Source organism: Podarcis raffonei, chromosome 12 (assembly GCF_027172205.1).
Source record: "Podarcis raffonei isolate rPodRaf1 chromosome 12, rPodRaf1.pri, whole genome shotgun sequence".
Classification (NCBI taxonomy): Eukaryota; Metazoa; Chordata; class Lepidosauria; order Squamata; family Lacertidae; genus Podarcis; species Podarcis raffonei.
The window spans coordinates 28,571,479-28,594,878 of NC_070613.1; the positions used below are offsets into that span (position 1 = coordinate 28,571,479).

The 23,400-nt window shown below is 42.9% G+C and overlaps 1 protein-coding gene across 4 annotated transcripts in view; it reads right to left on the reverse strand.

Moving 5' to 3' along the window:
- SLC25A13 (solute carrier family 25 member 13) overlaps positions 1 to 23,400 on the reverse strand; it is a 109,920-nt gene that overhangs the window by 38,829 nt on the left and 47,691 nt on the right. For 3 of the 4 annotated variants that reach the window (XM_053359116.1, XM_053359114.1, XM_053359117.1), the window contains 7 exons: positions 18,958 to 19,097; positions 12,021 to 12,167; positions 8,471 to 8,609; positions 7,536 to 7,629; positions 7,292 to 7,376; positions 3,506 to 3,605; positions 2,619 to 2,777 (listed from right to left, as the gene is read on the reverse strand). In XM_053359116.1, the coding sequence (XP_053215091.1) occupies positions 2,619 to 2,777; positions 3,506 to 3,605; positions 7,292 to 7,376; positions 7,536 to 7,629; positions 8,471 to 8,609; positions 12,021 to 12,167; positions 18,958 to 19,097 (864 nt within the window). The remainder of the gene's footprint in view (positions 1 to 2,618; positions 2,778 to 3,505; positions 3,606 to 7,291; positions 7,377 to 7,535; positions 7,630 to 8,470; positions 8,610 to 12,020; positions 12,168 to 18,957; positions 19,098 to 23,400) is intronic. The other variant, XM_053359115.1, reaches the window with a different exon arrangement.

Sequence of the window (23,400 nt, forward strand, 5' to 3'; positions counted from 1 at the left end):
AAGCCGCTTAACAGCTGATCGCTGAAAGCCGCTAGACCGCTGTAGCGCTAATCTGCTAAGCTGTCAATGGGCTTGCTTCGCAAGACGAAAAAACCGCTAGACGAAGAGAATCGCGGAACGGATTCTTTTCGTCTTGCGAGGCACCACTGTATGCTACTAAAGACGCTGGAAATGGTGTAACTTGAGATACATTACTTGAATACTGCTTTCACCACTTTCTTGAAGATCTTCACATATATGGGTGGATGCAAAGGAACTTTGGTGTGAGTGGAAAGCACAAGGTGGGACATAATTTCTGCCAGCTCCCCTCCATTTACACCTCTTTGTGCAACAACCACATTGTTCCCAAGTGTACCCCGACCTTCAGCTTTCTGAATAGTCACAGGGCATGGAAGCGCTCATGGTTTGTTCATCCCAAACCATGATTGGGAAGCCAAGCACAAACCTTGGCCTCAGATGGTTTGGCTGGAGAGAAGCGTCACAAAAAACTGAGTTGGACATGCAGTAAGCTAAGGAAGAAGCAGAGGGGTTGATGGGAGCCTAAGTTAGAGAATGGGACAATCTCTCCTTTCCACCCTAACTTCCACCACTTTGGAAGGAGGAGCAGGGATGCTGGCTCCCCTTTCCAACCCTCCTGTGGAGCGGAGAGCCTTGACGGAGCCTGCCGAGGGCTTTGCTCAGCCAAGGGAGGAGAAAGAACAGGAGGAGGCAGAGACTGAGCAGGAGCCTGAACAGGAAGGTACAGCCTTGCCATCTAGAACCAGGTGCTGCCTTTGCAGGTGGGAACAGACCCTACTGTGCCAACAGAGGCATTTGCAATCCTGACATTCCCGGAAGTCGAGCAGATCATCACGCCTCATCTTTAAGAGTCACTTTTTAAAGGGGCCTCTTTGCTGCTTCTGTCCAGTTCTGAACTTCTTACCCTGTTCCTGAACTCCTGAACCATGACTCCTGAGCTCTGTGTCTGCTGTTGAGACGGAACCATTACTTGCCTGAATAAAAAACCCTTTCTTATCTTCAAGTAAACGTCTCTGTCTACATGTGCTGGGTGGGAGCCAGGGCACTCTAGTTAAGAGCTGAATTTCCCAAGAAGCCGTGATTCGGCAGATTCACACTGGAATCTCTCTTTGTTCAAGTCTGCTTGTCTTAAGATCGGTGTTCTGGGAGGCTGTCAGAGTCTTACACCAGAAACCAGGTGGGGTCTGGAAAACGTGGTTTGTGGGTCCCTGCACTTTGGGATTCAAATAAGATTGCCCTGAAGTCCAGACTGATTCAAAGCAGATCCATTTACTCTTTCCTTTCCCAGTATTACTGGAGGCAAGGAATGGCAGCAGTGCCACCTCCAGAGTTAGGTGTTAATAGATGTTGCTGTACGCACAGACAGCTGCGGCTGCCGCTGTTCTTGGGAAATGCGGTTCCCAAAGCTTATCTTAGAAGCTTTGGTGAGCGTGCCCTGTTTCCTGGTGTCTCTGGAAAGGAAAAGGCACAGCAGGAAATGCTTGTACTGGGGTGGTATGAACAATTCACAGTGGCTTGCCTTCCTCAGTGATGGGACCTGCCAGCTGGCAACATCAAAGCAATTTCCCCTGTGTGTGCATATCATTTCTGCGGATCACAGGTCCTGCCTCTGCAAGAGAGGTATAGCCACTGCAATTGATGCACCAGTTCATGATAACCAGCAGCCATCTATTATGTTTATTCTGAAGCTATGCTGTTGACACCATGACCGCTTTTGCTATTTGTGTCATACAAATATGCTAATGGCAAGGTATTATGTAGCATCAGATGGCCCCAATGTTCCTGACGGCATCTGCGGGCTTTGGAGCAGCTATGCACTTCACATAGCTCCTCTATTGTTTCCAGTTAAGACAGACCTATCAGTCCAGTCCACAACAGCAAACTGAGATGATGAGTATAAAATCAAGGGCTTCTGAACAGCAGGTAAAAAGCTTTCCTAAGGCTTATTGATTTATATAACTTATATGCTGCTTAAGGAGGCTCATCCAAGACAGAATGTAACTTTTTAAAAACCCAAGCGAACGTAATACATCAAGATACCACAAAAATTCAACAGGAATTGATTGAAGATGTTAAGCTGCTGCAATAAAACCCAACTGAGTATAAAAACAGAACACCGAACAGTGAGATCTAAAGATTTCTTAAGAGTCAGGGAAAGCTTGTCTAAACAGATACGTTTTCAGCAGACATTTAAAGCCCACCCCAGTTGACACCTCCCAAATTGCACAAGGCAGGGTGTTCCAGAGGGTACTATTACCATCTTACACTTATAGCAAAAACCTAACCATGTCTACTCATAAGTGAGTCCTACCGAATTCAGTGGAGCTTATTCCCAGGTGAGTGGGGTTAGGAATGCAGCCCACGTGGTTTCTGTAAATGCCTTGTGGCAGACAGGGCTGGAGGAAGAGATCCAATCGATATTGGGAGTGATCAGGGCAATAAAACTCCTCTTTAGACGCCACAATGCAATCCTGGAGAATTTTCATTCTGAGTTAAGTTCTTCTGAACAGGGTGATATAGAAATCCATGCCGGCAGCAAGTCCCTCTCTTGTAAACTCGCACCAAATTGGGGGGGTGGAGACAACACTTGGTATACTGACCTCTGTAGAGCCCAAAGAACCCTTCATAGCGTAGCACTTTCTTAAAGCAATCAAAGCTGTTCTTGTACATCAGCTCTCCAATAAACGACCCAGTGGAGCGCTGGTTCTGCATCCGGGTTTTCACAAGGTCAATGGGATACACTGCCGTGGCTCCAACAGCTACATGGAAGTAACACAATTTTTTAAAAAACAAGAGCATTTCTCTAGCAAGCTTCGTTGCACTGGGTTCATTCTAAGCTTGTACATGGACGGACGATCACCCTGCAAGTATCGCAGGGCTTGTATGCATCTCTTCCATCCTTTGAACTGTAATATCCCTGCACTATTCACACATAAGAGGGAGATATCAGCAGGACCAGGGTGGGTAAAAATAGGGGGAGGTGGGACACCTCCCCTCAAGAAAACTGCTAAATGAGAATTGAGCATGCTCACTGGGCATGGAATGCTGACTGGCTCTTGGGGTGGGTGGGGTGGGAGAATATTGGAAAATTGGGGAAGGGGTAGGATGGAACGGAGTATCCCGTACAAGGGTATAGCTGGCTGGAATCTCAACTGGGAGCACACCACTAGAACATTTTCGTTGCAAACTCCACTTGCGATTCACAAAGCGCATTCTACGGAATCCCAAAATCAGCTTTCCCCAACTTGGTGCCCTCCAGATGCGAGAGTTATGGTCCTATAAAACATCTGGAGGGCAGAAGGTTTGAAAAGGCTCCCCTAAATCTGGGGAAAGTACCAAAAAAAGCCAAGGAGAGCTCACGCCATTTTTGGTAACCTGGTCACAAGCTGCAGAGCTCTGTATATAATGAAGGGAAGGGAAGGTAAAAGAGAAGCAAGTGGAAAGGTATTCTAAAAGTTATTTTTGTGCACCCGATTCCCTCACTCACCTCCAGCAATGGAGCCAAGGGCAAACCTGTACGCAGATTCCGCTACCTGGATGAGAATGGGACGTGACACGTCGCTTGGAGCTTGCTGCAGGTAGTGGAGTTTGGGGAGAAGATTTGGGAAGAGAAAGGCAAAGGGGGAAAGTTAGACTGCGGCCGAACAGCAATACAGGAATGACAAATCGAGGATCAAGTACGAAAGAGGAAATTTAATGACTACAATATTGTAATCAGCTCTATTCTACTTTTACTCCTAGGAACAAAATGGAACACAGGTAGGATATTAAGGTGTTCTCCCATCGAGGCACTGACTCAAGGCAGCTACTACATCATGGGACTTTTGTCTGTGCCCTTGCTGTTAATGCAGCGGGTAACACTTCCTTGTTCAGGGTAAAAAGGGAGCATCAACCAGTAGTATGCAATGAGTCCTCCGCACAGCAAACTGAGACTCAGATACTTTATTACAGTGCAATCCTATACATGTCTACTCAGAAGGAGGTCCCACCGAGTTCATTGACAACCGCAGCCAAGTGAATTATTCAAAGGTTTAAGTGGTCACAATTCTGGGCACCTAGAAAATGTCCCAGCCTGCTTCCAGTTTTGAGCCAAATCACAATCTCAACACTACTCCTGCTCCTAGGCTGCTTTTGAGGAGTGTCTAAATACATGAGGCACGCAAGAAAATAAAAATAAAAATATTTTCCATCACGGCTTTGTGTTACACTGGCCTGGGCTGCCATAGGGGCAAGAGATATTAAAACAAGTGTTGTGGAGTCTTTCTTGCCAACAGACCACGAAGATACCGAAGAAACCAGGTTGGGTTTCTGAAACAACAGAAAACGTATTTTTCGGTTTACTATACCACTACTGGTTTTTTTGTTTTTTTAAATCCAAATGTACCAGAAACAAAATGTTTTTTAAAATCCTATAAGCAAAGACTTGCTTATAGCTATGAAAAGATTAGCTATTGCATTTGAACATCTCTCTTCTCAAAATAAAAGAGATACAGAACCTGGACGTATTGGTTGACGTCCAAATCACTGCAAATTTAGCTCTGACATACATAAGAGCGCTTTCCATTTTTGCTTCTCCTAAGAGCAGCCTCTCATATAGCTGCATAAAATACTGTTCTTTAAAGCTTCTGTGCAATATGCTTGGTGTATCTGGCTTGGTCTTGTCCACTGAGACTGGCAGCTTCTCTTTGGACAGGAGACAGCCTAACTGGAAAAGCCAGGAATCAAACCTGGACCATAGGTATGCAAAGCACTGTGTGCATGCCTCAAGAACTGCCTTTCCTGGACCCTGCAATCGTCATCACAGGCCCTTCTTCATGTGCCTCCTTCATGAGAGGTCCAGAATGCAGCAACACGAGAACAGGCCTTTTCTGCAGTGGCTCCCTCCTTGTGGAATGCTCTCCCCAGGGAGGCTCGCCTGGAGCCTTCCTTACATACATTTAGGCACCAGGCAAAAACATTCCTCTTCTCCCAGGCCTTTGGCTAATTAAACAATCTATAGCCTTTTAAACTGAAGTGGTAGGGGCAGGTTATTATTTTTGTTTGTTAGAGTGTTGTATACATCAGCCCAGTATACCTGAAGGAGCGTCTCCACCCCCATCGTTCAGCCCAGACACTGAGGTCCAGCTCCGAGGGCCTTCTGGTGGTTCCCTCACTGCGAGAAGTGAGGTTACAGGGAACTAGGCAGAGGGCCTTCTCGGTAGTGGCACCCGCCCTGTGGAATGCCCTCCCATCAGATGTCAAGGAAATAAACAACTATCTGACCTTTTGAAGACATCTGAAGGCAGCCCTGTTTAGGGAAGATTTTAATGTTTGATCTTTTATCACTTTTTTATTATTATTAATATTCTGTTGGGAGCTGCCCAGCGTGACTGGGGAAACCCAGCCAGATGGGCGGTGTATAAATATCATCATCATCATGCATTTTTGTGTTTTTATATTGCAAACTTCCCTATGATCCTCAGATGAAGGACAGTATAGAAATTTAATAAATAACAATAATTGTGCTCTTCCACTGAGGTTCAGCCCTGCTCCACAATTTTTGAAAGTTCTTGCAAGGCGTAGGAGCTTCTGTGGGAGGTGAACAGGGCGAAAACTGTGCATAAAAGCAGCTTGCTGGATTTCAACCACAGATCACCACTGAGAGCATAAGAAAAAAACCTAAGGAATTGCACATTTCAAAGATCTGCTCGAGAAATCCACTTTTGCATGTGTTGTTGCTACCTGCGCTTATATTCCAGGCTATTTCTAGAGACCCGTCTACTCATTACAACCCCCTTCAGCTGCTGATCAGGGCACAAAGCATTTCCACGGTGGTTTCTCCAGGCAGAAGCCGTAACCCTGCGGTACCGCTGATCATCTGCACTGTGCAGAAAGTCTTGATGCGGGTGCCAAGAATGTAATGCTGTGTGGAAAAGCTACCACATCCATGAAGCAGTTTTTCGGTGTGGGGCTTAAACATGTGCAGACGGACGCTTATTCTGTACCTCTCTCGGTAACCTTTGAGACAGGTTTTAGGAGTCAGCTACTAGGAGTGTGTACGCTAACACGCTCGCTCCTAAGGCGAGGCTAAAAATATGCTGTTTGTAGGGTGATGCTGCTGGGGGGGCGGGAGGGGAGGGGAGGAAGCAGCCAAGTGAGAAGGGCCTGGCTCAAGGCCTATTAGACCCAAAAATGTAGCCTGCATCAACTCATTGTGGTCAAACTGGCGTCTCTGTACAGACCCAGAGCATAGAAAGGGGTGGCGGTGGGGGGGAGGAGGGAACCCTCCAGCTCTCAACATACAGAACTCGGTTTGACTTTAAGTGATAGTTTCAGAAAAACAGAACTACACCCAGGTCTGTGTCAGCTTTCAATATACGAAAGAGACCAATAAAAGGGTTTTTTTTAAAAGTTGGCAGAGACTCTTTTGTGTGTGTGTGTCTTTTGCACCGCATCGTTTTCCAGTATCTCCCCTTTCCAGATACAAACATTTAAAAATTAAGGTTAATTTTTAAAAAAATCCCGAACAAAAACAAAACAAGGAACACCACACAGCACTTGGGTTTCTTTTACAGTCTTAAAAGATTTGAAACGATTGTGACAGACTAAACAAAACCATCATTCATTTCAATAGGCGGCTGAAGACAGAATGCAACAGAGAGGCTGTGAAACAGAAGATTTAACATCTTCCCAGGATAAACTGTAAAGCATTACTTCCTTCATTAAACATATTTGGAGACAGGATCAGGGAGGGCTAAGTCAGCTAGTTTACTAAGGTTGGAATCCTATATCTACAAACTTGACATTACAGAACTGCACTATTGGTGAACCAACATTCCCTTCCCTGCTGCATATTGTTAGCGAGAGACCCTTACTTACTTGTTTGTTTTATCTTTTCTATCAGATCACTCATGCTTCAACTTTCTAAATGGAAAGGGGAACCCACACACACACGTGCACACACCCCATACTTTTTATTTTCCAGCTAAGCAAAGTTGTGAGCAAATTATTTTGCTTTTAAAAATTAACAACTGAGGGTTGTATCTAACGTCAGTCAAATTCGGAGTAGACCCTTCAAAATTAACAGACGGGACTAACTTAGGTCCATTTGTTTGAATGGGCTTACGCTGAGTAGAACTTCACTGGATGCAACGCCTTGCTTCTCATACTGAACCTGCAAGGGTGTTGGTGTGATTTAAATATGACATACTGGGCAAATCTTGTGGGCTTGCTGCTGCAAAAGAAAGAAATAAGTCAACGCAGGCCTTCATATTATCCCCACTTGTCTCCTCACCTGTCTCTGAGCCTCAGCCAGGTTGTACGGCAGGGTGCCCTCCTCCAGAGGAGCAATTCTTTCGATGTCAGCCATCGTCATGCGCCTGGGGAAACAAGTGATCACAAAAAAATGAAATTTGCACTGGACACCAGGAGGAAAGTTGCCAGCAGCAACGGGCAGTATTCTGTTCACGCATATGTATTCCGATGTTGTTGTTTTTCATTTTCTTTGCAAGCAAAGAAATGGGTAATTTTCAACTTACCCCCGTGGCTCATATAAATCTGCTAACTGGAACAAGATGTCAACTTCCATGGGTGTAACCTGGCCAAATTTCTGAGCTGCCAGAACAAACTCCTCTGCAGTAGAAATTGGGGGTGGAGGGAGGGAGAGAGGAAAATATAGAAGGGGAAACTAATCAAGCAACACCAAAAGTTATCCACAAATATCCTAGAATCACTAACATTTTTTAGTATTAAACCAATATGCTGCAAAAGAAGAAGAAAACACCGCAAATAGCATGCCCGCCACTGTGTAAATGTATGTTTTAAATACTCTATCCATCATGCAAACAGGAGAAGCAGTCTGGCCTTATAGCTTAGTGCTAACAGCAGGATTTAGGATATTTGACATACGGTATCAATCAGTTGTGGGTCAGAGTGGGGGAAGGAGACAGCAATGTGGAACTTTCTTCTTGCTTGTGCCGTCCCAGTAGGGCTGCATTAATAGAGGGTTGGCACTGCCGAGGGAGTTCTCTATAAAAGTGGTTAGATAGAGCTGATAACATCTTGTTCCAAACTTGTAGATCAGCTTACTGCAATGCCAATACAAGTTTGTGGAATTTTTCAACTAGCCTTGAAGGTCACTTTAATAGGCTGCCAATTTGGCACGACTCCTAGGAAGTTTTCTGAAGCCTTTAAAACATCTTTACGTCGACTGCTCATTCGATCCTGCTTTTTAAGACCTCCATCTCTCCAAAATTAAAAAAAAGTTTCTTTTAAAGAGAGGTAGGAAAACTAATTGTAATGGACAAAGCAACTGAAAATGGAAAGGCACAAGGACAGCTAGGCTTGGAGAGTTCCTTTTACCGCTGTCAAAGCATCTCACTTGATATCCTGAAAAGCTGACCAGTGGGGAGGGAGGGAGGGAGGGAGGGAATAACTGTTCCAGATTAAGGTTCATATCCACATTTTAACTAACCTTTAGTAACTTCTACGTCTTTTCTATGTCCAGCCAGAGTACTATAGATTTTTCTAATGAGTTCCATGTTATTAAGAAGGGTATTAAATCCATTAAAATAGGAAAAACTGACTTGATGAGAAGTGGTTCCTCCAGCAGCCTAGAACAGAGGAAGCAATGAGGAAAGCAGGAAGAGAAAAAAGGATGTTAGATGTATTTGGATTTGTTAATTTTATTTTTTAAAAATCATACCACTTGGAACTTTTGTGGGGAGAGGGGAGAACACTTTGGGAATCATGTTGGAGTTTTCTTTTAATTTAAGAAAAACAGCAATAGAAGTAGCAAGGGATTTTAGAAATGCAAAATGAAAAAAGCCTATTATAGATTCTAAAGTTACTGGAGCTAATCATGACCAGCATGCAAGCTGCCCACCCCCCTTCCAGGGAAACCTAAACAAATACATATGCAGGATTATAACAACATGGCCAGTGGTAATTTACAGAGTTCAAGTTTCAATACTGTTTCAGTCGAAAATGTTTTATAAGTTGCTTTATTTCTTCTAATGAGCAAATCTCAAAGGCTTAAAAATGCCAAGTATGTTACAGTTGGGGAGGGGGGGCAGGATATAAAAAAAATCAATCATGCTATGGGGGTTGGGAGGAATGGGGCTGCTTTAATATTTAAATCCAGAGAGCACCATATCACCTACATCCGATAGTGAAATCCTCTCTCTGGGTTTCTCCAACTTTGCTTTTAACAATCAGCTTTGCCAAGGAATTCAAAGGTCTTATCTTCAACAGTGCACAAATGCTATTTCCCAGAAGAAAGAAAAAGCAGCAAATCTTCTCAACATCCATGAGAAAGGAGAGTAACTAACTTTAGGTTGCAAAATTCCATACGGCTCACAGACTGACTCAACTTTTTAAACGCGAGAGGATCATTAGTCCTGCCGCGCAGGAAATGGGGAACATGTGAGCCTGACATAGCATCAAACCATGGTTTAGTGTTACGTGCAGACACAGCCACCATGCCAGTGGTTCTTCCCAGTTCAATTATCTCTTGAGCCTGCCGCAGAAGTCCATTTAACTGAATGCGCCACAGGCTGAAGTGGGACTCTCTCCAATATGCCATTATCATTCATTGGTTGTGAATTCTGCTTTGTAACACAGTACTCATACTTTGCAGAATGTTTGTATTTTAACAGTATTCCAAGCTGTCTCCAAGCCAACGTTTGAATGAATGAAGGAACATTCAGCTTTCAAACATCTGCGAAGGACACTGGGAAGCATACTAACATTATGCTTGCTCAGGACCAGAGCTCAGTATGAGATGCAAACAGTCAGAACATGGGATGCTGATGCCAAAATCTAAGTGCTACCGTTAGCAAAGCAATTTTCACCCTTACAAAAATCAAAGAAGGGGATGGAACTTTATTACAGATGCATTAAAAGCTGGTTGCTATGGCAGTAGTCCTAAGAAACTCAACACTGTAGCAATATATTTGACTCGAGGAAAGCCTGTACTGAATGAGATTCGTAATCAGGTCTGTGCACAAATGAAATTAAAAAAAATATAAACTCCACATTTGAGAAGGAATTTAAGCACAATGCTAGTACACATACAAATAAGTTTTCACACACTCATCATCATCTTCTTCTAAGGTTAAATGTTCCAGAGAATTTGAAATCCATTTATTTGTTACAGTAGGGTACCAATATAGTATTTCAAGGTCTTTCTCCTTATCAAAGTGTCTCCAAGCTACACTTTGCCCATTCCCCAATTCCTGTGTATTTGTCCTCCATCGTCCACATACTACTAACATAATGTTGGTATTAACACTGTGGCAAACCAGTTTGCATCGCCAAAATATGCATACTATTACATAATGTAGCTGTGCGAAGCAAGTAGACTCCTTTGACAGGGGAACAGTGCCATTTATCTTCCTCCAAATCACATCAAGTGTGTGCTCTCTAATGTAAGTTGCTGTGTGTATAGTTCCTCAGAAAAATACAGCCTAGAATGGTGTTTCAAGCAATGTTTTTTTCCAAGTAAAGCTGACATGATTGATAGCAGGACATGGTCAAAGTGACCCCTCATTGATAGGGGGGCCACTTACTTAGGGTTGTAAATGGTTTAGCACTACAGTGGTACCTCTGGATACAAACGTAATTCGTTCCGGAGGTCCGTTCTTAACCTGAATCCGTTCTTAACCTGAGGTACCACTTTAGCTAATGGGGCCTCCTGCTGCCGCCGCACGATTTCTGTTCTCATCCTGAGGTAAAGTTCTTAACCTGAGGTACTACTTCTGGATAAGTGGAGTCTGTAACCCGAAGTGTTTGTAACCCAAGGTATCACTGTACTAGAAGTGCTTCTGCTTGCAGAAGGAGGGACACTTCGTTTTTACGAATTCCCACCAACTGCAACCTTCAATGCTACATCCCATATTGTTACAGAGGTTTCTCCCCTCCCCAGCTTTTGGGGGGCAAGGGGAGCAGCAGGGGATAGGAGGGAAAGAAGTGTGTCTACTAGTGCAAAGTCACCACCGACTCATAAAGCAAGAACGTCCCTAAAATATATATTTCATATATTTAAATGGAATAAACAGAAGGAGGCGGGAATCAAGGCATTCAGATATTTTTGCTTCTTGGCAACTGGAGATGTGCAAGTGAAAACAGTTTACACGAAGGCAGCAAAATGTTGTTTATTTTTTGATACTACGCTTGAGAAAAGCTTGGGGGGAAATGCAGGCAATGAAACGGAGGTCCGAGTACGAAAGGTTTTAATTCCTTAGGGCCCGTTCTCAAGCTGGCTCCAAAACTAATGAGCTACTAAGAGCTTTGCTAAGCAGCTCAACATACTAGAAATAGTTGCCTGAATGTGAAATATTACCACCCGCCACTCCACCTCCATCCCACCCCCTGCAACCAACCAGTTTGTAGGGTCAAATGTGCAGGGATCATACCTCTAAATTATAGCTAAAGTTTGAGGCTCTCTTGCCATCCACATTAAGATGCCATGCAAAATTTCATGCAATCTGTGGGTTAAATTAGATTAAGCATATTTAAAACCATGCAAAGCAGATGTGAGCTTTCAAGCTCAGCATCCTTCCCTTGGTGGCCCTTGGTGCTGAACAAGTTGCCAACCCCTGTGTCAGCAGAACATCAGCCTTACAAAACAAGACTTTCATGCAGAACTGCCCCGACAGGGAATAGTAGCTTGTTGGGACAGCACAAAAAAAATAAATTACCCTGATGGTGCAACGGGTCATCTGATAACAGCCTCAACGTTGCTGGCTACTATTCTGGGCCTGAGAAGATAGTATCACGGTCTTCTGGAGAAGGAAACCTTGCATGAATGGCTAAATGGATTTATCATGTATAAATTTTAACTCCTTCTCTCGCATCCAAAGGCTGGGCTAAAGATACTAGCAAAAAAACAAACAAAAAAGAATGGGGGGGGATAAACAAAAGTAAACAAGAGTCTTCTGCCCTCCCTTTAACATCCTCTATGCACATTTGTCTCAATGGGACAAGGTCCCTAGGCAAGACCCAGATATGGGAAAATTACTTACAGCTACTAGACATTCTTCAACGAAAGGTGTCAACATGTGAGGCCGGATGGTGACCATAATGTCTCTAAAGTCAATAGCAGTGACTCTTCCAGCTTGGGCATTATCTCGCTGTACAAATGCTTGTTTTGCATGTTCTAGCTGGATTTCCTGGAGGGGTAAATAAAACAACAGTTAACTAGGGTTCATAACTAACTTTGCCACATTCTCTCTCTCTTATTTAAGAATTCACTGAAGAGTACACAATTCTTTAAAAGATACTCAAGATGCCCTCCTGATGCTGTCAGACTACATCTCCCATCAGTCCCAGACAGTGATAATGGGAACTGGAGTCCAGTAAGATCTGGAAGGTTGCTGCAGGCTATTAGTTTAGCTTTTGGAATGGGGTGATGATCAAAACTCTGCTGGGAGTCAGCATCCTCTCACAGCATGAAGCTTTCCAAAGTCCCATGGAGCTCAGGACAGTTAACTCCATTTTAAGTTTGTAGGTTAGATATGTTCTCCAAAGTGATCTCAACCTTTTAGATAGGATTTCTGTAGATTAATGCCCATCTAATTATGCTTAGGATCAAACTCTTTATTTGCAAAACAGTAGGTATCGAGATAGTAATTTTGTTTTCTTTTTGTGTAGTCATGAAGATCTTCCAAAGTCTGAAATTCTAATGTCAAGGGTTGGATCCCAACAGATCCTTGCATGCATGTTGGGAGTCCCCATCTGTTCATGGTTCCAGCAGAGCTTCCACAAACTGAATAGTGCAAGGACAAGGTGGTGAAGCCAGGGTCCAAGAGCACCCTATTCTCTATCCAATGAGTGCAATTATTAGCTCATAAGCAGCATTTTCTACCACTTCTACTATGTTTTTACTGTATCAGGAGACCTGCTTTCTTGATGAATTCTTTTAACAAATCGTCTTCTTAGCGATGCTGTAAACACTTTGAAATATGTAGACAGAAAGGCTGAAAGGTTGTACTGCAAGGTATTAAAATAAAATATTAACAACAATGGGCAAATACTGTTCAATTGATTTGATGGTTTTAGTATTCAAGACACAGGATGAGATCCAATCCAACTCCATTCAGTGGAGGGAGTTAAGTACATGCTTAACACTTCCATACTGAAACCAATGGGCTAATTTTGGCAGCTGAAAGCAGTGTCTGCTCTAGGTTCCAGAGGCAAGACACCCTTCATGACCCCCTCTCCGTCAGTGCTTCTGTCTCACAGATGAAGAAGCTGTGGCCCTCCATAAGTTGTTAGACTCCAACTCCCAACTTCCCCGACCATTGAACATGCTGTCTGGGACTGATGGGAGCTGGAGTCCAACAACATCTGGACAGACATAGGCTCTCCATCCAAGCTCTACCTCCTCACCATAGCTGGTCCACAGAGCTCTCATCAGTGGGTCATCAGCAGATGTTCAGCCAAGCCAATCCTTGACATTGGCCCTGCCATAGATTTAAAAGGGAATCTAGTGTAAGATCAGGCCTTGCAGAATGCTCTCCCTAAGGAGGCCAGCCGGGCACCGTCTTCATCTATCTGTAGGCACCAGGCAAAGACTTTTCTCTCTATTGGCACTTTTGGCCATTAATTTGAAGGGTGGCACTGTGGCCTCTTTGATGGGGTGAGATGTCTAAGTCCTGCCTTCTATCTGTTCAACTGTGTTTTTCGAGTCTTATTAGATTATCTTAATTGGTATTAATGTTAAGTCGCTTCAGCTCACTCAGTGAGAAAAGCAACTTGACCGCTATAAGAAATATTATTAATACTACTATTACAGAATTCAAAAATATCCTAATATCCTTCATTTCTGCAGCTTAGTCCTGCTGTGAGTTATGTCCTATAACAATATACACTGAAGAGTTTCAAGACTCAGCAAAGAAAGGGTTAAAGCAACTTTGCAAGAAAAATAAATTCAGTTGCTTCTCAATGCAAAATAAATGGCCTGCCAAACGTCCCCTAGATTAGAGGTGGCGTAATCCCTCTACATAACTTTAAAAACAGCTTCGTTCCTTGACGCTGGGTGTCTGAATTCCTAAAAACCACAATAAGTGTTTATACAAAATTAATTTGCAGTTGATAACAGGAACTCTGACACCAGAGCTTTAATGAAAGGATTTCCCAACTTGATTTTCGCTCCCCTCCTGTACTCCCTCACCCCCAACTTTCCAAACTCTATTTTTCCTGTTACAGCTCATAAAGCTATTTTATTTTCCAGGTACGGGGAGGTTATATTCAGGTATGACTGATATTTCCAATTGATCAACAATTCACTTGATGTAGTGCAGTACAATCCTTCCCACCGCTGCATATTGTGAGGTCCCATTGACAGGTATTATTACCTCATCAACGAGCATGCCAGAACAGAATGCTAGCTTACATTTGAAGTTATTTAACAAAGCCATAAAATGAGGACATGTAAAACATAATGTGAAAAACTGGTGTTTGGGCAGAGATTTCAGACTTTGTGTGAGCCTCTTGCTTAAACCTTATTTGGAAGTGGGCTAAACTCTCTTTCCTGAAGAAAACTCACCATTTGTGCAATCTTATGAACAGTTGTGTTTTATAAATACTAAAACAAATGCTTGTTCACTTAAAAATTCAATTTTGTTCACTGTGGTTTTTAAAAAAATCTTCCAATTTTATTTATCCATCCTATTTACACGCTGCCTTTGATTCAGAGTTCAAGAGTGATGAACACAGAGATTGTCATTATTATTATTATTATTATTATTATTATTATTATTATTATTTCTATACCACCCTTCATTCAAGGATCACAGGGTGATTTATTTTATCTCCTGACATCCTTGTCAAGCAGATGAAGCTCAGTACTAGTGATTTGCCCAAGATTATCCAGTAAACTTTGTTAAGATTTGAACCAGAGTCTCCTTGGTGGTGGCCCCGCTGTTCTGGAATCCTTCCAGTTAGGTTTTTTCTTTTCTTTTTCTACTGTCTTTCTTTAAGAAAGTTTAGGCAACCTAATTTCATTTATCCCATGCCTCTACTTGTTTGTATCCACTCAATGGGTTTAGGTATTTTCTCTCTTTCTCTCTGCATGTTGCATTGTAAGGGCTTGGCCCTGATAAGCAACTAACAAACAGTTGGCAGAAATAAAGAGTAATAATCCCAAACCCAACCTTCCATTCACTGAACCACATTGTGGTTAAATGTGTCATAGAAAAGAAATAAAAACTCTGAGGCCTTTGAGATTAATTTATCTATGCTAAGAAACACTTTCTTCTTCTATAATCAATTACTACCATGTCTTAGAACTCCTATCCTAAACAGGGGAGAAAAAAATGTGTGTTGGGGGTATCTAGTCTACATTCTTATTTCCTGGTGTTTTAATCCATGTACAGTCATACCTTGGTTTTCAAACAGCTTAGTTCTCGAACGTTTTGGCTCGCCTGATTAGCATTTTGGAAGCTGAATGTCCGATGGAGCTTCTGTGGCTTCCGATTGGCTCCAGGAGCTTCCTGCAGCCAATCAGAAGCCGTGCTTTGGTTTCCGAATGTTTTGGAAGTCGAACAGACTTCCAGAACGGATTCCCCTCGACTTCCAAGGTACGACTGTACACTGTATGTTTTATTTTTGCCTTGCAAGTGCTCTTGCTTGTTTGCTTGGGAGTTATGTTGCCAATTTAAAAATGGTTCAGGGGGCACAGCTTTGACTATTCATGCATGCTAACACTTTCAGTTAGAGATGCCAGCTCTAAAGCCATTTCAGAACAATGCCCCCCTCTCCTCTCCCTGTACAGTGTTCTGAGGGTTCTTTTGACCCCCCCCAGCCAATTTTGGGGTATGTAGGGGGTGCATGGCAGGAGGGAGGGGGAAGCCCCATTGTGCAAGTAGAAGTCTTCACGCAGGGCTTCCATTGGCAGGACTCGTTAGGAGAATCCTGCCCAGAGTTTATAAATCCATGCTGAATCAAATTAGATGCGTGTTTCCCTGTGAGGCCCTTAAAATTTCCACTGTCTTTTTAAAAAACGACAGCTTCACTAGTAACAAGTCCATGTACTTCTGCTTAATCAAAGCTATTTCCAATATTGATACTGCAACTCCTTACAAAAGTGACAGAATGATACTGCAGTCAGCAGGATCTTACAAGCTATTTACCTTTATTCTTATTATTTCATAAACCTATACTGAGTGGGGCAGTATTTGCAGAATAATTTTAAAGTACACCACGGTGCCTCATCTGGTACAAATTAAGAGGAATATATAATTCACGCAGAGAGACAACGCCGTCCCCCTGCAGTCTTAAGGTCCAAGGTCTAGATGCCAGAACAAGGTGACCGACTCATATACATGAAAAGCATCAAAGGACAAGGGTTAAATGCCGACGGTTGCTTAATCCGAAGCAAGATTTCTTAAAGATGTGAACAGCCACTCCAGCTATGGGCAGCTTTTGACAGAAGAAACTAGAATGTTATCTGGCCCACTCAGCTGCTTAGAAGCTAGGTATCATATTCTGAGACCCATGGTGGCTGGCTGTGATGGTTGCCCTACTGGGGATGCTTAAAGGCATTCTGCATACAGATGTTAAAAACAACAACACCCCCCCTTCCAGACAGTCTGCAGGTGCAAAGAATTGAGATTCCAGGATCACTGCACTGGAAAGTGTTGCATTGTTTATGGCAGATGGGGTACATGTGGCAGATTGGCTTTTGTACAGCAGAATTGCCTTTGAGAAGAACCACAGTGAACCAGTGTATACAGAAATATACTGTACATTTCCATGGGATCCCTGTAGTGGGGTGGCAGAAGGGCCCAAGGGAACTTAATGGGGGCCACTGAGAATCAAGCTCTTTGCCTAGTCCTGCTACATTCTGGGTTCAATGCCCTGATGTGAGAGTTATGACTTCATGAGAACTGGATTCCACCTCTTTCTCAACTTCCTCCAAGGAGCTTAGGGCAAATACATTGTGATTATCCTACCAACACTTATCCTTCCAATATTTATTTATTTGTTTACTTATTTATAATCTGGATTTTCAATATATCAAGGCAGTATAAAGGTAAAGGGACCCCTGACCATTAGGTCCAGTCGTGGCCAACTCTGGGGTTGCAACGCTCATCTCGCTTTATTGGCCGAGGGAGCCGGCATACAGCTTCTGGGTCATGTGGCCAGCATGACTAAGCTACTTCTGGAGAACCAGAGCAGTGCACGGAAACGCCGTTTACCTTCCCGCCAGAGTGGTACCTATTTATCTACTTGCACTTTGACATGCTTTCGAACTGCTAGATTGGCAGGAGCAGGGACCGAGCAACGGGAGCTCATCCCGTCATGGGGATTCGAACTGCCGACCTTCTGATCGGCAAGTCCTAGGCTCTGTGGTTAACCCACAGCGCCACCTGCGTCCCTTATACAAAATGTAGAAGGCTATTAAAATTTACATAAGCACTAGGACAATAACATTATACCAGAATGTATGGGAATATCATATACTGCTGCTTTTCCCTTTTTTGCATATTTTTGCTTTTATATGTATCTGTTGTTGTTTTTCTCCCTCTCGCTTTTCCTTCTTTTTTTCTGTATCACTTTATTTCTTTTAACTGAAATTACCTTAATAAAATATAGCTATTTTTAAGCAACCTCTGCCACCTGAATTCATTTTTTTGCATTAAGCATTTCTAACAAATCGTGGTACTGACTGATCAGTGAGAAGCTGCTGTCTTGAACTGGTTGCCAGACAGCTGGGTGGGAGGGACCTGTGCCGCTAGTATGATGCTGGGAATCTGGAACACCAACTCCTTGAAATGGGCTAGAATTTGCACTGCCCTGAAATTGTCCCTCAGTGGTGAGAATGGTTAGATATGAAGGATAGTGAAGTCAGCAAAAGGGGAGTCATTAAAACGAACAGAATGTGATTATACTGTATCAGAAATTCCAACATCCTCTTCAGACAAAGAGTTAATGAGGCTCCATCTACTCCACCAAGTCAATTTGAAGCATTTGTCCTCGTAGCATTATCTTAATTATTCCTCATCAAAATGATAACACTTCCTACTGTGAACTAACATCCTTATGTAAACAAAATTACAGGCTCCATAGCCCTGAAACACGATCCTTTGTCAAAACTATCTTGTGTAATGGCTCTTTAGAGCCTACCCAATGGAAACACAAACAGAAGCACTCATCCTGCCTTAAGAAGTTTTCAGCGCTGCGTCTGCCATTGCTACCATGTATTTAAAGTAAATTCCCATCCGAAGTGTTGGATATAAATAAATGCAAAACATTTGTTCCAAAGTAAATACAAAAGTTATCTGCCATGTATGGAAAAAAATAATAAAAAATCTTAAGATAGGGGTTGATGAGCAGAACCGTTGTAAATCCCAAAATTCCTTCCTTCCCCGCGTCTCTGCCCCTTGGAAACAAATGTCCAATTTAAAATGTCGCATTGATACTGGGAGCTGGTTGGCCTCCCATAAGTTCATTGTCAGCCACTGATACATTCCAGTTCTCCATTGGGAGAAGGAATTCATTCGGTCCCACACAGGTTAAAGCTGCCACTTCCAGACTTTAGGTTTGGCAACGTTTGTCTGAGTTGCATCTAATTCGATACTCTGCCTTTCGGTCACAAATATCCAGCGCAGCTGAACTCATAGCTGAAATAGGGGTGGGGATATCCAAGGGCCTTTAATCATCTTGAGTGCCAGCTCCTCAGAACCACACCTACAAGATTAAATTGAATTGGATCCTTTTCAAAAAAACATCTACGCTGCTTTCAGATGCCAAGAGAAAAATTACTGCTTAGGCAGCAATTTCACCACTAGCCAATCACAGTTCATGGGCACACACAAACATACCGAGCAGTCTAAAAAAAAAAAAAAAAAAGACAGATAGATAGATACTGTGCAATGAAACATGGAAAGTAAGGGGAAGGGATTAAACCTTGCAATTCTTCTTTTATTATTAGAAATATTTATTGCCAAAACTCACCAGTAAGAACTGGGTGAACTCTGCATAATTGAGGCGCCTTTTCCGATCTTTTCCAAAATGCAGCTGCACAAACTCTGAATCCCAGTTAAAAGGAATATGCTGGTGAATTGTGGTCTGGCCAAAAACCTGCTTGACATCCTCTGGGGAAGGAAAGGGGAGGGGCGAGAGAGGGAGAAACAGAGATAGAGAGGATTATGAAAGCAGATGCAAAAATTGGTAAAAAACTGATGAGAGCTTGTGCAACATTAACAGATTTTCATTTAAATAAACAATAACTCTGGATTAACTAGCTCAGAGACTCAGATATTCTGCTAGGTTATACCTGCGCTTGCCTTGTTTTGCTTTCTTCTTTCCGAGTGATGCTGTAGCACAGGGGTCAGCAACCTAAGGCCCAATGGCCCCCCACCGCCCGCTCAGGGACCCACGCCGCCCACTTGGTCAGCTCCCGTGTGCCACGCTAAACCAGCACAGAGCAGAGCGGGGACCGCCTTCCATGACACTAGCCGGCTTCCCATTGGCTGCAGGAAGCTCCTACAGCCAATGGGAAGCTGCGCACGCCTCCTCTGAGCTGGAAGGAAATGGCATTTGGAAATGGCATTTGCGCGTGCGTGTGTGCACACACTCCGGCCTACCATGGCGTCTGCGGGATCGTGAACTGGCCCAAGCCACAAAAACTTTGCCAGCCCCTGCATAGCATAACACCAGTGTGGTATGCAGATAAGCGACCAATGGGTCCTCTAACACTTGACAGACCCATCTCCTACTCATGCTCTACATGAAAAAATTATGTCATTCATCAAAGCAGGGAAACCCACAGCTGCAACTCCCATCATTTCCAACTACTGGCCATTCTGGCTAGGACCAATAAAGAGTCTCTGAGGGTGTCTGAAGGGCCACAGGATCCTCATCCCCACAGTAAAGAGATAGAAACTGCAGGCCTCATTTTCTCATCTTGCACTTGAGGAAGACCAGTTTGGAAATGTCATGGAGAATTCCACCATGTAGTCCAGCTGTCACCCAGCACTTTGCCCGATTTATCAAAATGGTAATAATGAACACTATTATAAATACATTCATCCTGCAAGTCAGAACTGGCTGTTCAGATAATTGTGCATTTTCAGTAGGATTCCTAGTGCAGAAAACCTGCCCCTCTCCTGCTTCATATCGCTTACTATTCCAAATTCCTTGCCTTCCAAATGTCTGAAAATTGGCATTTCACACTACCAATTGATTACACACAAATCACCGTTTTCTCTCCTTGTTCAGCACGCATCCCTGAAAACTGCAGTACGTGTGTTTCCCCAAAAGCAATGCCATAAACTGACTCCAGTGTATCTTTTTAAAATTAGGATTAGCCAGTTTCCTGACAGGGCGCACACTGAATTATATGGTGCAGCTACTTCACCAGAAAATCACCTATTTATTGCTCTTATTGACAACTTGCGATGGCTATGAAACAGGGTATCCCCTTTGCTGTTCATCTTTTATATACTTCTTTCCAACCACCGTTCATGGTTCGCAAACTCCAATACAAGCTCACTAGACTGGTTCTTAAATTTTTCCTTCTTTCTTCACTGGATTCATCACTCATTCATCTAGAATAATCCACTGATCAGAGTCCTTACTCAATGGACATACTGCCTGACTCAAATATAGAGATCACTCATGCCCATGAACCATTTTTACAGCGTTTTGGCTTCAAATTTAACTGCTAGGTCTGGTTCTCATGCACATTTGGAAAACTATCCACTTTGCTTCTCCTCCACTCCTTCCACATTACCAGGAGCTAAGTTATGGTTTGGCTCAGCACAATATGCAAACCCAGACTCACGGTTTGTCTCACTTTAAACAAGCAATGATCCGTAACCCTAAACGGCCTTGGCCCAGTATACCTGAAGGAGTGTCTCCACCCCCATCGTTCAGCCCGGACACTGAGGTCCAGCGCCAAGGGCCTTTAGGCGGTTCCCTCACTGCGAGAAGTGAGGTTACAGGGAACCAGGCAGAGGGCCTTCTCGGTAGTGGTGCCCACCCTGTGGAACGCCCTCCCTTCAGATGTCAAGGAAATAAACAACTATATGACTTTTAGAAGACATCTGAAGGCAGCCCTGTCTAGGGAAGCTTTTAATGTTTCAAGTTTTATTCTGTTTTTAATGTTCTGTTGAAAGCCACCCAGAATGGCTGGGAAAACCCAGCCAGATGGGCAGGGTAGAAATAATCTATTATTATTATTATTATTATTATTATTATTATTATTATTATTATTATTATCATCACTACTACTACTACTACTACTACTACAGCTTATTCTTGGTTTATTGCTCGTGGTTTGCTTGGGAGGACACAAACCATGAGCCTGGATTCACACATTAAGCCAGACCATGCTTTAGCTCCCAGTAGCATAACAGCAGCTCTTGGGAAAGACCAAATTGATCAAGATTTTCCAAATGTGCCCCAGCACACTTGACTCATGATGCTGAGCCCCATTCATTAGGTGTCGTGTCTGAACTGAGCCGTTCTTATACCTACAGTTCCCCCTGTACCATTCTTCTGCTTCCTACTACACTGGTCCAATTGGCAGAAACTAGCTTTTGAAAAAAGAAATGAAAAAGATGGTCATCTAAAGCAGGAAGCTATTTTTTAAAAACTGCTCATTCCTGCGTAGCAGATAATGAATGAAACTGAATCACACACTTTTACTCACCAATTCCCACCCCTCCATTTATTTATTTATTTTAAAGTTAAACCTATTAGGTCAGAAATGACTACAACTTGTACAGACACCGGAGAGAAAAACCACCATAAGGATCCAAGTTTACCCCCACCTGCAAATGAAAACTGATGACTTGAAAACTATATTACTGTAAAAGCCTTGCATGGACTCTAGACTCTGCGATAGCTCTATGATCTATACATTAACCTTGTTCCAGCACTCCTCCCCAAATAATTATAGTCTGGAGCCACCAGTGAATGTGCTGTGTGCATATAGGATTTTCCTGGGCTTTCCTTGAGTTCTGTAGTTCTAGGACAACAAACACTTGGAAGAGGTAGGACCCTTCTCTGGAGATGCTCCTTCTATGACAGACAGCTGGCATCAAGGTGTCTCATTCCTACCATTGAGTTTTTCCTGGCTTCCCAGGGACACTTGTTCCTCTACCTGTATGGATTTTTTCCAAGAAGTCAATATTTAATTGTCTTCTGCAGGGGATGGGGAGATAACCCAACCAATTCCCTTTTTTATTATTGAATTCAAGTTCAGGATTATTTTCATATAATATCAAGACGTGAGTCTTGATTAGGTAATGAAACTACCCGGAAAATGCCATTTTCTATGCAGCCAAGCAACCGTGCTGGAATCTTTATTTTTGAATCTTTATTTTGTAAGTTTAAAAAAAGGAAGAACCTGGGACTTGACAGAGAATAATAAGCTTCCACCTTGCCAGTACAGCGAGCGACTGGCTAAGAAAGGCACAGCTATCTTCTGCTAAGCAAAGAGCACAAGGCAAATTGGAGATTTCATAAGAAACTAAATTGCATAATGGCGTAAGTACCAAGGTTGCCTTTTCAAAGCTTTTGACAAGGCCCTTTTATATTAATCATTGTTAAGGGTCTGAAGGAAAGGGAAGCGATGCAGTAGAATTAAAGCCGAGGCTTCGAATCCCACATTCATGGCTGTAAGAAAATGAATACAGAAGAACTGCAACTAAAAATTAAGCTAAACATCACAATTACAGCAAAAGTCATATTATATGATTAACAAATCAATATGGCATTTATAATCTATAAAACAATGCTAACATCATTAACAAACCTGCAACAACAACAACAAAACCTAAGCTCTGTAAAGTTCATACACACACTCTATTCAGTTCGTTAAAATACACAGAAAAAACACAGAAAGCCCATTGCTAAGCGTTTTAGGTAATATTCTGTCACAATCATAACACTGTCCCAACTGCTGCCTTTGCCCCAAACTCCCTGGAAAACCAGGGAGATAATCTGAATCTTGCCAGTGGGTAGGAGATATAGGAGAGATTGACCACAACATGGATGGGACCAGTGACAGATTTTATTTTTGCAATTCTACAAATCTTTGGGGGGCGGGGTCCCCTCTCACCTGGAGAGCCTAATGATACCTTCTTTTTTTGCTGGTGGCAGTGATGCCGTTTTGGCTACATAAGCGATGGCACACATACATAAGCACTGGAAACAGAGGGAAACCTGAAAGGTCCATGCAGTCAGCATGACTCATATCCATTGACAGACTTATTGTCCATGAATTTGTCTGATTGCCTTCTTAATCCTTCTAAATCTAGCAGCGATTCTCACATCTTGACACAGTGAATTCCGAAAATCGTAAGTTGTGTGAAAAAGTATTTTCTTTCATTAGTCCTGATTCACTGAGTGGTTGCAAGTGTGTGTGTGTGTGTGTGTGTGAGAGAGAGA